Below are 17,310 nucleotides of genomic sequence, written 5' to 3' on the forward strand. Positions count from 1 at the left end.
AGCCGATCAGTGGTGAAGAGGTTAAAAGTAAAAGTAAAGTAAAAGTATTATAGGCTTCCCCTGGCATTTTTAGTTTAGTTTAACAAATTTATTGGCAGAGCTTGTAGTACAGTTTGCCTATTCTGAGTAATTCAGTCAGGTCTTGACACTGAGGATGGTATCACTTCTCACTGTCACGCAGGACAGAGGTTCACACACAAAGAAATACATCATATTCATTAACAACTATAAATGTATAGAGGTCAGATTCATATGGGTAATGTCACTGTTCACTGCCATGCAGGACAGAGGTTCGTACACAAAGAGTTGCATCATATTCATTGACAGTACATATACATATATGTAAACACACACACACACACATATACATACATAGACGTATATACATACACATATACACGTACATGCACACACGCACACATACATACATATACGTAGGTCAGATTCATGTGGGTAATGTCACTTTCCATTGCCATACAAGACAGAGGTTAGTACACAAAGAATGCATCATATGCATTGACACTATATATAGGTCAGATTCATGTGGGTAATGCCACTGTTCACTGCCACGCAGGACAGAGGTTCGTACACAAGGAAGGAAATACATCACATTCACCAGCAGATATTTTATTAAAATTTTACTGAACAAATATTAAATTAATATTATTACAGTACGAGAAGTTGTAAAGGTGTCTGGTGTGGTGGCGGCGCCAGACGTACTACACGTGTATCAGCCAGCGAGTGACACGTCAGGTCCCAGGTGCTGAGGTGACTCAGTCACTCAGTAGGAAAACATTAGTCAGGTACAGGTACACCGGCCTCTTCATTGGCGTGTGTTAATTCAGCACCAAGGTAAATAACTCCTTTTAGTTATTCAATCACATAAATAAACATGACTTTAGAAGGAAGGCTCGTATATGTTGGAGTTAAAGAAAGATGCTTTGGCTTTAAAATTTACATTGATAAATATCTATGGCGATCTTTATCACCTGGGTTAGGTCTGTCTATCACGGGAATGATTAATATCGCAGTACTGTATATGTTTGTCATTTATGTTTAAATGTGTTTTAATAATTTCTGATCTTCATTTCTTGTGTAATTCTTCAGAAATGAAAATTTAGCCTAATCTTTAATATCTTACTTTATTTTATTGAAAATAGTTATTTGTCTGGTCACAGACCATTATTTCTGCTATTTGTCCGGCATCAATCTGATTGGTTGAGGCTGATAACACTGATGATCTAGAATATGTGGTAATACTTTACAAGACTAACTACAGCACAGAAAGGAGGAACTTCAAGAAAATTGTAACCATCCTACTTTCGTTTTTCCAATATTTTTGTTGGGAGTTAATAGGATCTGCGCAGACACCATGTTCGCCTTCCTCCTCGAATCCAGGTAAAAAAGTCACAGGAAAAAAAGTCAGGAAAAAAAGAAAAGTTAACTATCGAATTCTCACATTTTTTAAGGTTAATATGTCAACCTAACCTAGCCTTTATTACCGGCCACCATAAATTAATTGTGACTTTTTTCCTGTGACTTTTTTTTCTGTGACTTTTTTTCCTGTGACTTTATTACCGGCCACCTCCTCCTCTGTCAACAAGGTTAGATAACACTAAGCAGCCTACCTAACCTAACCTACTGTAGAGTACTGCACTGCCATCATAAGATAGGTAGGTAGATTAGGTCAGGTTAGGTAGGTTTCATTGTTTGTTTTTTCTTTTTCTTCAATAAATCATCTCCATCACTGTGGGAATAGTTTCTATTATGCTGTTTAGGTATGAAACACTACTACGGCAAAATCGTTGAACTAGAACTATGAAAATTGGTGTAACTCCATTTTCTTCATCTCAGATTGCAGTACAGTAGAGAATGCAAGTACAAGTGCACAGTTTGGCTGGCCACTGATCTGGTGACAGAGCACAACTAGCCCAACTTCACAAATGAATATGCGAGCTGTTTCACTTGTAATTTGGCTCATTTAACCGATTTATCATTCAACAAAACCTTACTGTACATATATTTTTCCAGCTTGCTACTTTCTGGTTACTGCACAAAAGAGAGTTGTACGGACAATGACCTACTTGAAAAAAACAGATCACACAAACAAAAAATTTGCTATATTGAAAATTTTAAAATTCGAAGATGTTAACACCTACTGCTGTGCCCTCTTTGTTTACAAATCTATCAATCACTTGCTTGACAATAATTATTTCCAGTTCTGGAATAATCAAGAGATGCAACTTAAGGCACCCAGAACTACTAAGACCACCCCCCATGCGCTTCTCTCAATCCCAGACCTCCATAAAATATCACGGTGTGAAGGTGTGGAGCAACTTACCCCCACCCATCTGAGCAAAGACTACGCTCCCTTCCTTTAAATCATCTCTTAAAAAATATCTATTGTCTAGGTATTAATATTTCTTGTAACACTAACTATATTTACAGTACCTGCTTTTATTGTACAATACCATCAAAACCGTTTTATCGGAAATTATCATGTTTAAATAGATAAGTAATTATCATTGCAATAAACATAATTGCCAACTAGACATAATCCTGACAGCTCTGTCCTCTTGTTCAACCATATTACTGTACAACCCATGTTGTACTGCTCCCCCATTATACTGTACTTATGTTTTTCAATTCCACTGTAATTTATGTATATATAAAAAATAATAAAGAAAATTAATAAATATTGAAGTGATAATTGTGGTAACATTATAAGATGTTATTATTACCACCTTGCTATTGTACTATTCCAGATGTTACTAAATGTTACATAATACTTCCTTGAGATAAATGTACTGTATAGTATATATCAGGTGCCTAAAAGAGAGCTCAGGTTCTCAACTGGCTCAGCCATGTTAATATTGTTATTATTATCCACTCTGTATCTGTGTTTTTCTGGCTAAATAAACTTTTCAATTCAATTCAATAGTTCAGTGATGGAATTGTATCGTTTTACTGAAAGTTCAGAGGTCTCGGCCTACTTTCTCCTCTTTATGTAGATAAGGCATCCCTCATTGAGAGCAGTTAATGAATTCCTGAAAAATTACATAACTGTATGTTGTTTTGCACTAACGTCGTTGACTAATTGAGGAACACAATGTAAAAACTTCCTGCACTAACATTGTCGTGTTGTTTTCAACTTCGTTGACTTAAGGCGTTTATTGTAAGGCATTTTAAGATGCACGGAATAGCTAACGCGTTAGCTTTCCCGGACTGTCATTAAAAATAAGACTTTGTACTGCGCCATTGGAATAACTGTTGTACAACACAGTCTTCAGAAAACAATAAAATTAGGAGAACTGTTATTTGAACACAATACGGAAAGAAATAGTGAAGAAAATATATAGAAAATTATGGAAAGAAAGACAAAAAAGGAAAAAAAGTCAGTCAACAAGAGATAAGAATAACACCAAAAATTGGGCCCATTGTAAAGGAAATTTCTCCAGGACTCGGGAACTACAAAAACAACTAGAGCAGCTGTATGCTTCTTCTCTCACGGCTATGCGTTCGCATATTTTGACACGAAATACGTTTAATTTCAGGTTCGTTTAAGTCTTAATTTTTGCGCTTACAGAACTGTAATCAACTTGTTCACCCTTATTTAAAGTATCTTATAAGTAATTATATTAAAGTTTTAATCATGTTTGATTAATTATCAGTATTGTTACACCAAAGTCACCAACGGCTAATGAAATCGGACAGCGCCCACTTAAAAATGGGCAGAGCCAAAGCTGGTTTCAACTAGGCGCAATTCTTTCACACCATCCGCTTTGTTTTAGGTCCTATCCAATATACTACCGTATATAGAATGATTTTTATTATTATATCACAGTTTTTTATTGCCATACATGCCCCCAACTCTTCAATGTTAATCAAAATATTCTCCATAAGCGGCCATTTTTCGCGTATTTTCAAAGGGAGAAACTCGCTGATTGGTTGTTGGCTATTCGGGCGCCTCTGCCTGCTGCAAACGCTAACGCCTGATCGAGGTGCTAGCTTTTCCCTCTGAAAGTGTCATGCGCAGAAGTCAGCAGCAGCGTCTGTGCAGACAGAATAGCTAACGCGTTAGCTATTTTGTGCATCTGAAACAGCGTCGTCAGAATCTTGGGCCCATTGTGTTCTGTCACTGTGAGTAGTGGCTAAGCTTCACGTTCAGCATTGTTTATATCTGGATTTATCCCTGCAATCGTTCAGTGATGAGTGACAGGTGTAGTGCAGGTGGTGGGGGGAAGAAAAAGTGTACAGTATAATATTATGTTGGACATTGTACAGCACTGTATAGTGTAGTAAACAAGATTAACTCATCCACTCCTCAAGGTAAGATCAACAAATTTATAGGTTAGGTTACTGGTTATATTGTAGAGCAAGATTAAAGCTTTTTAACATCTTTAAAGTTGTGTTAATTTTTTTTACACTAAAAATGCTTTTTTACAATACCTGTACAGTGGTCCCTCGGTTAACGAATTACCTCCCATAAGGATCTTCAATTCGGTTAACGAACAAAACTTCGAGTAATGAAATCCTTACAACAAACACGTTCTGAGCATCAGCTGATGGGCTAGTTCGCAAATTCAGTAATCTGTTCTATGTTTACATTCGTTTCCAGTGGAGTAAATATCAAGAAAATTCTGCTATAATATTTGTGCATTTTCTATATTAAAATTATTAGTCGTTTTAAAATTTAGTTCACATATTGATAATATATGCAGTACAGGGAACTAGTTTTTTGTGCGTCCATCAGCCGCTTGACTCGCCCACCAGGCGTCAGTGTGGCATTGTTTACAGTGGAGTGAACATCGATTTTGTTGGTGTTTTGAATATTTTTGCATTTTTACATAAAAATTATTGGTCATTCTGAAATTTAGTTAACATATTGATCATATATAGCGCGGTGCAGTGTTGATTTAAATAAAATAATCTTGAATTACACCCAGTGAACTTAAAATTTATTGGTGAAACTACTGTATCAAGCATGGGTCCCCTGAAAGGTGATTTCTCCTCCATCCCCACTTCCTTCTCTTCTCCCTTCTCCTCCACCCTCACTTCTAATTCCCATCGTCATCATCAACCAGGAACCTTCTACATACACCTCAAAGTAAGTGTACTTTACTGAATTTTTTTTTTACTTTGTATGTACTTTTCTGTGAGCTGGAACCAATTACCCAATATCCCATTGAAACAATGGATTCGGTTAACGAAATTTTCGGTTAAAGAACAACTCTGTGGAACGAATTGTGTTCGTTAACCGAGGGACCACTGTATGCTATATATAATGGTTTTTTAGAGTCATTGCCTAATATTATCACAAATACTTTTTCTATTCTATAAGTAGAAAATACTTAAAAATTTGATCTTTATTGTTGTACCACTTTATTACATTATTTTTTATTGTCCAGCTTAGTATCTCTTTGGCAACATAAACACAGAAAATAGTATTTACAGTACTCTACAGTATAGTGCAGTACAGTACAGTATTCTTGTGGGGGAAAAGTCCACGCTTAACGTTGCTTCGCTTTAATTGGTGCAGCTTTGGTCCCTAACCAAACGTATTTTGGAGACCCTTGTGTAAGTAAAAACATACTAAACAAAAAGAATTTTCCCAGAAGATTACATGTACATTAACTGGTAGGAAACACTCCTTAACAAAACTTCTGAGGAGAAACTTTTGGCCCGTGTTGTCTCCTTAGTTGACAGAGGAAGATAATCGACATAACCATCTTCTGTATGTTTGTTTCTCTTAACTCTAGGAATCTGTGCATGTTTACAGTATAGTACTTAATTTTAACCATTGTTGTTCATATGTAAAGCAACATCATAAAAGACCAAATGTAATTACAATACACAAGTATTCATAATCATTCATTCCTTTATTCATTGATATATATAATTGAATTGTTTGCTTGTGAGAACGATTATAATGTTTTGTTTTGTTTTTCTTATTTCTCAACAGCACAAAAATGTCATCTTTGGTCTTCCAGTTAATGGTGCTAACATTAGTTGTGTGTTCTGCCTTGTCTTCCAAACCTCCCAAGTCCCAGGTACAGTATTTGGCAGATACAGTGAGGTATAATGAAGGTCTACATTGTATATATATGTTACAAAAATCCTCAGTAAATTAGAAAAAAATTATATATTCACAGGTTTGTTTAATGATTGGCCACATTAAGGTCCTTACAATATGACATGTGTAATTTGTCATGGACTGTGTTAAATTTGTAACTCTTTGCATTCTTGTTTTGTTTTTTCTGCTTGAGACTTAAACTTAGAGTATAAAGTAATATAAATACTGTAATAGTTTTTGTGTGTATCATAAATAGTAATAAGAGGAAAGTAATTTTGAATTTATGTTGGCTTACACAAAATAAGTGGATACCAGTATTGTTAAGTGCTCTAGGACTAGGTTATAGAAAGGAGAATGCGTCATACATTCCAGTGTTGCACAGGTACTATATAGAAAAATTTTGAACATAAACAGCCATTCACCTCAGTTAAACATTGCCCAGTTTGCACCTACAGTACATGGCCTGCTAGATCTGTTACAGTACCATTAAACATCTTTTGGTAGTCTGTTATAACCAGGGGAAATGTAGTGTACAGTATCTTGTAGCAGCAGGAATTATTGTCAGTGGGAACAATGTTGGTGTTGTAAGAGGCTCGTCACTCTCTTGAAACACGGTTCTGAACTTGTGGTCTATTGGTTGTGACATTTGACTAGTTAAGACTTCAGTTTCGGTTTTGAAATTTTGTTAGAGTCAAATATTTCAAGACTACTTCAGTCATAAATGGATCCACATCTCTCCTCTAAACCCACTTCTTACCACAAAAGGTCCTGAACAGAATGCCACACAGTGTACTTTATAAAAAAAATTGGTGTTGAAGTAATTAAGGTGAATGGGTTTCACTTAAGTTGTTCTGCCAATTGATTACAAATTGTTCTGCAGGCATAAAAATGTTTTGTTATTCATGTGACTGCAGTTAATTTATGTCAGTCAGTCAGTAGTGGGCAGAATCATCCTTATTGGTAAAGATCTTAGGGATTACCATGCATGCAATAATGAACTGAAGGAAAGAAATTATCTAGCAGGTGTTGTTGCTCCAATTTTGAAAATGACTCTTTAATAGCTAGGCAGCTCTGTTTTTGCTCAAGTTTAGATTATATGAGATTAAAAACCTGCAACTAAAACTTTCCTTTTTATAATGTTTTTATATACTGTACCGTACTGTGCTAGTTTCAGTGAATATTTTCCATTAAAATTGTTGGATGTTACCTAGAGCTGTGTATCCCTAAACAATAATGCCTAAAGTGCACTAAGAATCAGGACCTAAATTTTCAAACATGACAAGACTAAAGCATTTCACTGTGGAAACAGTTAGAGAAATTAATAGGTCATGAGATCTTGGTTTGTAGTCAAGATGAAATTGAAGGAATTGTGTATACACTGTGTCATCTGACTTCTTAGCTTCCTTCCTTTTGGGGGGGGGGGGAGAGTTACGTGAAGGGTGTTCGATGCTCGGTCTTGTCCTCATATAGCAGGTGTAGATTAACACAACATCCAGATGCAGTATATAAGTGCAACTCAATGTACAGTGCAGGGTATAAACAGGGAGAGCAAGTAGGCGAGTATCACACAAAGGGGAGAAGGCCAATGTTCTAATCATTACCCCGTTCACCATCAAGTTGGAACTTCCTTGAGTCCTAAGCTCCAAGCCTTTGGTGAACAGATGAACATTTTAACAAGCAGTTATAAACAAGATTCTAGGATTAATCCCACTTATTGGTTTTTTAATAAGCTTTTGATGGAGCAAAACACAGTAAACATATAGATGTTTGGGAAAAATAGGTAATAATGATGGAGATAAGGAAGTATGAAATTCCATTTTCTTATTAAAGGGATAGATAGTGTGACAATAGATTCCCTTTTTCTCCTTTAAGTAGGGTTGGAACTTAGTAGGAATAAATGACTCATCTGATCTAAAGTTCAGTACCCAGATTTGACTTGGTGAGGAGCCACTGTACAGTATTTGCAACACCAGAATGATGGATGATGTATCTTATTAGTAAACAGCTCAGGTCATTATACTGTTGAGTTTAAAAAAATGCTTTTGTGAAATTACTGTATACTGTAAATTGTTTTATTGGATCATGAGAATTTAATATATTTTCAAAAATCCTGCAGTGTACACCCATCATGAACTCAGTAACTTACCAACAGGTAGTAAAGTGTGCAGTATGTCGCAGTTTGGTTAATGAATTCCACGCAGCCATCAGTGAGGTAAGTAAATGTGTTACCTAGTTACCTATGATGCTTAGACTTTTGTTTTACTGTCTTTGATCTTATACAGCATAGTACTAATATTCATAGTAAAGCTTAATGTAAGTTTTCAACCCCTGGCCACTAGAGCAGAAGGGGTGTTGCTGTGACTCCTTGGATCTTTCTTCCATATATTTGGTAATGTTGTTATTCACTTAATTTCTCCTAAATAAAAATTAGAAAAATATAAACAGGTATTCTCTGAATTTCCATGATTCATAGATGTGGTTTGTAAATGTAAATTCAACAGGAGATCCCTCTAATTTGCATAATTATGTAAGTTATGGAAGTTATTCTGCATTTAATGGTTCTCATACATCAGCAATCAATATCTGAACTATGTAAGTAAAGTCCTTTTGAACAGATATCATTGTAGGGCCTATTACACCACAAGTCAGACTGAGGTGTAATATACTATGTTCTTGTGTGTATCTCAGGTTGACCCGAGGAAGAAGATTGACATAGGTTCGTATCGAATTGAAGCAGATGGAAAACAGAAGTTGTCATCAGTGAAGTATGCTGGTTCAGAGGTAAGAATACTTTACCTTGGTTATGTTAGATTTGTTGTTCAGAAGCGTGAACCCCTTCAGTATGGGGATGCCACTTTTAATATTTTATTTGGCTAATGCCAGATGATTTTATTCAACTCAAAGGTGACACAAGAGGGTTAAACATTTGACTGACTAATCATTGTTTCTGATATTATGAATGGTGACAGTTGTTAAATGAAATAATAATGATTATGGTGAATTAGGAGAAATACAGTATGCTCATACCAAAAAATATGTTCATCATCATCATTGTTTTACAGCCATGGAGATAGGCAATAATATAACCAAAAACACTTAAAGGTGATTGTTAATTGACAGTACAGTCGGGTCGGGATATATAGCGACTTTATATAACGATTTTTTTTATATGTCGGCTACCAGAATTATCGACATTTTCCTATACTGTATACTGTACCTATAGCGCTAATTTATTTTTTTTTTCACTAGGGAAATCGTGCATGAAATATTTCAAATTTATCACTACAGGTTGTACCTCTCTAGTCCGGCATTCTGTGGTGCGGAACAATTTTAGTTTGTCCAATAGGTAGATAGGCAGCTGTTTTTTTTTTTTTTTTTTTTTTATACTTATTTGAATTATTATTATTACAGGAGTATTAAATTTTTGCCATTCAGGCCCCAATGTGGGTCAGTGACCTATGCCCGGGTGGGGTAATCCCCGTAAAAAAAACAACACCAAAGCCGTGGGAAATTAAGGTTTGTTTACATCCGGCAGTTCGGCTGCTCTCTCTCTCTGCTTGTCTATACAGAGTACAACATTTAACCCTTCAATATATATGAGCAGTAGATAAGTGTTGCCTTCATATTCTTATGTAGAGTAATGACGATATGTTTTCACATGTGCGCACTTACATATGCGCAGTCTCACTTTTTTTTTTACCAGTAATGGTTAGCTACTTATATTGTTCCATTTATTAACATTAAATAACATTACAGGTACTTCAAACAACCATATTAATTTTATTACATTAATTTTACTACAGCTACAATCAGGGTCTTATTTTCTTCAGTTTTATATGTAGAACCAGTCAGTCACTGGTTTTGTAATCATCGAAAACAATGCTGTCTCATTTCCTCGTGTTTTAATATTCTACCTATTATTAATGAATTGTATTGCTCATTTTGCACACACAAACATTAATTCAATAAAAACAAATTCAGAAACATTAATTAAAATATATATGAACAGTAAATAAGTGTTGCTTTCATATTCTTATGTAAAGTAATGACGATATGTTTTCACGTATGCGCACTTACATATGCGGTCTCTTTTTTTCTTTACCATTATCGTTAGCTACTTCTATTGTTCCATTTATTAACATTAAATAACATTACTTAAAACAACCATATTAATTTTACTACAGCTACAACCAGGGTCTTATTTTCTTCAGTTTTATATGTAGAACCAGTCAGTCACTGGTTTTGTAATCAACGAAAACAATGCTGTCTCATTTCCTCGTGTTTTAATATTCTACGTATTATTAATGAATTGTATTGCTCATTTTGCACACACAAACATTAATTCAATCAAAAAGACTGAGTAATAAACAATAATGAATCTTTTGTACATAAGAGAAATGACGCTGTTTAGAGGATTGTGCACGTCGTCTGAACGTTGGTGGGCCGTCGAAATTCGAGTTTCCATCGTCAAAATATTAAAAAAAAAAAATTTTGTGTTCAAATAGAAAACGTCGAATTAAAAACTCGCTAAATTTGAGAAGCTACTGTACGACATTTAACCCTTCAATATGTCTTCAAAGAGGCCATGAAGCAGAGAAAGTGGTGCTAGTGCTTCCAAGCGTAAGCACAAGTCACTATCTATCCAGGAAAAGGGTGAATTTCCATGGTCCGGCACAGGTCAGGTCCCGAGGTTGGCGGACTAGAGAGGTACAACCTGTACTACCAAAATTAGTGAAATTTTCCAATATACAGTAAACTTGCAACTTACGGGAGGGTTACCGGAGGGTTACGTTCCTGGGACCTCGTGTAAAATGAGAAACACTCCTAAATCGCCCTTAAATGACACACACACACACACACACACCTAGAACTCATAAATCACTACTGTAATGTGATAAGTACAGGTGATTAATTTTTATCTCTTGTACAAAATATATGACGTTTAAATTCAAATTATTCGCTGTCTTGCAAGGATTCCAGCAATGCAAACTACTGTATATTCTCCTAACTTTAGTCTGTGATATTATCTAAGATAAAAACTGTATGCCTAAATCCACCCAACCCTGGCTGGGAAGATGGGAGGGGAGGGGGGTGAGGTGATATGCCAGTTATGAAGTGCCCTCTTCGATGGTGGTGTTTTATTTTTATTTTTTAATCATCAGTAACAAGAGGGTAGGGTATCTACTAGCCATGAAAAAAGAAGCGGATCAGCTCATTTTCTCCAACTGGTTCTTTATATATAGGGTATATAATAATTACAGTAAAAGAATATGTGAAATGTTCTCTGTTCATTGTCAGTATATCAAACATTGAAAGATTTAATTTGTTTTAGCCATGGTTGAGCTGTAAGGTAGCATTTAATGACCCTGTTTCTTTAGTTTATGTTGTAAATAAATTTTCTAATGTCATTGTAAGGTATATGATTCATCTATGCATGAAGTTGAAGTACCGGTACATATTGTCAACCAGTATTTTGTAAAGGAGCAGTTTGCATGTTGCTTTTATTGCATATTAACTATATTTTCATTAACAAATTATAAAATACAGGTGCTCCTCTACTTACAAACGAGTTACGTTCCTGAGGCTTGTTTGTAAGTCTAACTTTACTGGTGTAGTTACCAAACATATATTAAAAAATTAAAAGATTATGGATATGTACTCCAGCTATAACCTTTAATACAGCCTTAAAACCTGGCTCACTCTTCTCCTCTTAGGTAATGTTTGTTCTATCTGGAATTTTCTTCAAAATAATCCAGTTTCCTCCACATTAAACACCTGTTCTGGCAGGTAACCCCCCTCAGTGATGATGTTCGTATCTCTGAAAGTTTGTAAGTTGAACGTTCTTAAGTAGAGGGGCACCTGTATACCAAAATTCAAGGGACATTCATAGCAACTGGCCTCAAAATGGCCCTCAAATAGATCAGATTTAAAAAAATGGGGAGGTGGGGCTTAACCCCCCCCATGTCATAAAGGCTCGCTTCATTTGCCTTGTCCCTCGGGGGCTGGTGCCCTTTTTGCAGACTCTCAGCCCCCATCTGACAGATCTTTTGCATGGCTCTGTTTCTGTATGAAATATTTCCTTCTGTTATAAAGTTAAAAGTGTAAGATTAGACTCAGTTGATTAAGAAATAGATTTTCTAACGAATGGAAATTACTTTACAGATGCATATGTTGGAGATGATGGAGACTGTGTGTGACAACATGAAGGACTACGCTCAGGCTCGTAATAAAGAAACCAACAAGCTGGAGGCAATTAAGCTTGTTGTTAATGGAGCGATGAATCCTCACTTTAGTGAGTATGAGATGGTTCAAGATCCTGAACTCAACAAAGGGCTGCAATTCCACTGTGAATCAATTGTTGAAGATTTTGAAGATGAAGTAGTTGCATATTTTAAAGACAATTCTGAATTGGATATAAAGGACTCCCAGGAGCAGTTTTGTAGTAAAGTGACAAAAATTTGTGTTGGTGTAAGAGATGAACTGTAACTTAATAAATTCATAATGTACCATAAGAAATTTTAATTTTTTATGAACAATTGTTAACCAAATAGAATTTTTTAATATCCTACATTCCAAGAGTACTATGTGTTTTTTGTCCAGTAGACTAAATACTGTACAATACAGGTACAGTACTCTTAAAAAGTTTACAGTAGGCTACAAAATGGCTCACATGGTAACCCTCATAACTAAAAAGCTCACAAAAATTTTTGGTAAGCCAGGAATGACATGCCCGAGTACCCCATTCCATCTACAGGTGAAGTGTGGGATGGTGTACACAATGTACCGCTACTTGTTCATGTTTCAGTGCTTGAAGGTAGAAGGATTCATAAGGTTCGATACAGAGTATTGCATACTTTTAAATTATTTGACTTCGTGTAGCAAATGTTTAGCACTTAAAAATGTGAACCAAGCTCAATTTTATTATATTTCTAGTGTTTAGAACCTGAATAAACACAAGTAGGAGGAGGAGCGGTGTATAAGATGAGAGAAAAAAAAAGTATTTTCCAAAGTATTTAGTCACTATTGTGATCAATTTTCAGTTTTCTAACTCAAAATTTGCCAGAGATAAAATGTGGACAGGCAAAGAAAAGAAATATAACAATGTTCCTCTTTCACATTTGTTTGTGCAGCACCTGATGATGGAACGGGGGGGGCAGTGTGCCGTAAAAGAGTATCATTCTTGATTTTTCTATAAATTTATCCTTTCAAGGGATATGTGGATAGCACTGGTAATGTAAATGGGAACATGTTAGACAAATGATTGGATAGAATGTAAAGATAATTTGGGCAGAGAGAAAATGGATATGGGAGAATTGATAAGTATGGTAATGAGGTAAATGGAAGAGAGTAGATTGAGAGCTTGTGACTTAAGAGATGGTGAGTGATTGTGGAGTAGTATTTTATAAAGATGGATTGTGTGGTCTACTGCCAGGTAATGAGAGATGGTTCATAGGATATACAGTAGATATTAGGATTGGATATATGTAGTACTATACCTGTACATTTTTCAGGAAAGCTTATTTTTTTATTGCTTAAGATGACTGATTACCTGTATGGCTTGTGTTAATTTGTTGAACTATCTTATTGAAAGATTGAGTATTAACACAAATTTATATTCCTCATCATTTTAAATAAGTGAGCTGTACTGTAGTAGTGTATTTCAATGGCAATGTTATACAATATTTGAGTTATGTATTTACATAAGAATTTAACAATATAAATAAAAGTCTATTGATAGAATTACATACAATTATTGATCGTTCAATGTTGAAATATTAATGAAAACAGATTGAACAACAGCCACAGGAATGATTCTACGAACTTACCCTAACTGTTTTCCTGGTGTGGGTTTGTTGTTTTATCTTGTTTTGGAGGGAATGAACTTTTGACCTGATTGTACCTATAGTGACTAGCCTTGTTAACTAGGAATTATAAATGAATTGCCCATTATATTTAGCTGACGAAATATAGGTGTGGGCAGATCAGTATTACATCCACTTGAAAATTTAATTTGTGAGAATATAGTTAAGAAATGATGTCATTATACCAATATTTATGGTCATCCTTTCACAGTCACCCATAAAAGTCCTGTCACCTCTCCTGCTGAACCATGAACCCCAAGATTTAGATACGTGAACCCAAAGCAGTAGATCGATACATTATTCTGCCCATAAATGCTTCGGATTCACAAGTCTGAATCTCGGGGTTCAAGGCTCAGGAGAAGACACGACTGGGTGACTGTACCTCAATATTCTCTCTTTGATTGTCTCATGACTTGACTTTTAACCCAATATGTTCATAACTCTACCATCTTGACTATACTTTTGATAGTTTAAGATTTCTTAGCATTCCAAACAGTTTGTTGTGTGAATTAAATTTTTTGTTTACATTGAGATAAATTGTTGCACAAAGTTTTGTTTGAACTTATATAAAAATGTATGAAATTTTTGGTCCTATTATATACTGTACAGTAAAGCCTCGAGTTACAACGGTAATATATCCTCCAGTGTTGTGGTGCAAGGCGAATCATAGTACACGTATCCTGAATCATTCAATCAGTCAGAGGGTTGGCGACCAGAGGAGTCTTCTCTAAATGTTGGCCTTCTTTTCACCGATCCTTCAAGGTTTTGTGTCTCTCTGGGGACCCAGGTTTTAATTTCAGTCATCCATCCCAGACTCTGTCTTCCCCAAGCCCTCCTACCCTCAACTTTGCCAATTAATATTTCTGTTATTATCTCCTCACCCCTTTATACGACCACTGGTCGGCTCGTTAGCCGCTTGGGTTGTTGGTCATGTCTCCAGTACAGTATTTCTCTTGAAATTTTTACTTCAGTATATTAGTACAATACTGTACAGTACAGTACCGGTATGTGTTTTATTTATTATTTGTGAAAATTATATTAAATTTTATTGTATATTTTTCTATTTCCATCATAAATATGAATAAAATGGCAATGTAAATTGAATTGGGTCCTAAATAGGAATTGGTGTAATTCGAGGCTTTCGTACTATACATGTCGTAAGCCACTATTGCACTGACATTCTGTGATTTACATTGTTTTGTGAAGGTTTGGCATTATAAATGTTCATCTCTCATTAGTTTAAGTCACTAGTTTTAGATGTTTATGAAGAGAAATGACAAATATTCTGAGCTTTTTTTAATAATCATTTTGGGTATTCTTTATATTTTTATGCAGTGGCTTCATAAACAATATAGTGTGGTCATTTTATGTCTTTAAAGTATAGTATAGTATTATGGGCTGTATTAAACCATGACACCTATTTCTACTCATACTACAGTACTCACTTCCATCCACTTGATGTCCTTCCGCTGTATCAAGTTGTAGGTTAACTGATTATGTTGGAGGCCGACTTTTGAGAACACTGAACCCATTTTGTATTTAAAATATAATGATGATTTTGTTCAAAGACTTAGTGAGTTTATTTCTATTTTTGTTCCTGTTGACCAAGTTTATGCACAAGCGATTTTTATTTTACGACAAAGAGGTGCAAATTCCTTACCAGGACTGAAGACATTAGAGCACACCACACACCCCTCCAACACACCACACACCCTCCATCACACCACACACCCCTCCAACACACCACACACCCCTTCAACACACCACACACCCCTCCATCACACCACGACCCTCCAACACACCACGACCTCCATCACACCACGACCTCCATCACACCACGACCCCTCCAACACACCACGCACCCTCCAACACACCACGACCCTCCAACACACCACGACCCCTCCAACACACCACGTCCAACACACCACGCACCCTCCATCACACCACGCACCCTCCATCACACCACGCACTCCTCCAACACACCACGCACCCCTCCAACACACCGCCAAGCACCCCTCCAACACACCGCACACCCCTCCATCACACCACACACCTTCAACACATCACACTCACCCCCAACACACAACACACTCCTCCAACACACCACACACCCTCCAACACACAACACACCTCCAACACAACACACCACACCACACCCTCCGACACCACACGCCCCTCAAACACACCCCTCCAACACCACACACTCCTCCAACACGCCACACACTCCTCCAACACACCACACACCCCTCCAACACACCACACACCCCTCCAACACATCCCATTCTGATATAACGAATGTTAAACATTCACAAAAGGTGTTACACCTGCAGTCACGCAGTGCTAGGCCTAAACCTCAGGCACAAAGAACGACTCGCCCACCACTCACTGATGTATATATTGTCTTATCTTTTTTTAATTTTTTTAAGTTGTGGACATTATAATCCCACCTCATTAAAAATGAAGTACAGTAGTCTCATCAGGCGTGACTGCCCAGTAGAGAAAGTGTGGACACAGCAAGGAACCAGCTGGGTGGACTGGAAATAAAATCAGCGACTCATCGACCAAGAATTAGTGTTATATTGTTATGGCCAAAATCACTTAGTGCTGTATGAACTCCAAAAATCATCATCAGCGGACCCAAACATCTGAAACACTTACTCTTAGGGTTCAATAACCAAAGAAATATTCAACAAGGAATATTAAGTGGCTATAACCTGAAGTGTTGTCTGTTTTGTTTACACTACAACATAACACCAGTAAGTCATACACCATACAAGACCATCATTAAGGCAAGATATTTGTTGTTTCTAAGCAATAATGCATACTCTACTGTACTATGTGTAATGGACGAGTTGACGGTTCTGGGTAAACACAAGAAATACACTGTCACGTTCGTAGTGTGTTATGGTATATATAATTTGTAATTTAAGTTTACAGTCCTGCTATAATAGTCGAGATACAGTAGGCTCTCACCAATAACGTTTAACAGGTGCCTGAAAAACACCGTTATTAGCGAAAACGTTATTTGTGTGACATTAAAATACATGTAAAAAGGGTTTATTGGTGCTGCTGCCACAAGAATTTCACCCATTTTTTCCCATAGAAGCCCTCCTAACACTTTTTGTTAGCTGGAATAAAAAGAATTACTATTCAATCATCAAAATAAAGAGTTTGAGTAATATAACACTTAGTTTTTGAAGTGCTTGGTGTGATGATTGTTCCGTATCTGAGGGCCGCTAACACTTGCACTGTCTTTCATTCTACAAGCTAACCATTTCACAAGAAAATGCTCTGTTATCACTAACAACCTGTTTCTATCGCCTTTATCATTCATAGCTCGCCTCGCATTTCCATCACTACCGAAATATTTTTAGC

At 36.2% G+C, this 17,310-nt stretch overlaps 1 protein-coding gene across 1 annotated transcript; it reads left to right on the forward strand.

Annotated features, from left to right (window-relative positions):
• The first annotated feature begins 695 nt into the window (after nucleotides 1-695).
• LOC121867263 (protein canopy homolog 2-like) lies at nucleotides 696-15,504 on the forward strand. Its single transcript, XM_042367129.1, has 5 exons — nucleotides 696-852; nucleotides 5,963-6,050; nucleotides 8,226-8,285; nucleotides 8,762-8,854; nucleotides 12,236-15,504. The coding sequence occupies exons 2-5, from the start codon at nucleotides 5,970-5,972 to the stop codon at nucleotides 12,557-12,559; spliced, it is 558 nt and encodes a 185-aa protein (XP_042223063.1). The 5' UTR covers nucleotides 696-852; nucleotides 5,963-5,969; the 3' UTR covers nucleotides 12,560-15,504.
• Nucleotides 15,505-17,310: the final 1,806 nt, after the last annotated feature.

Source organism: Homarus americanus, unplaced genomic scaffold (assembly GCF_018991925.1).
Source record: "Homarus americanus isolate GMGI-L3 unplaced genomic scaffold, GMGI_Hamer_2.0 scaffold6317, whole genome shotgun sequence".
Lineage (NCBI taxonomy): Eukaryota > Metazoa > Arthropoda > Malacostraca > Decapoda > Nephropidae > Homarus > Homarus americanus.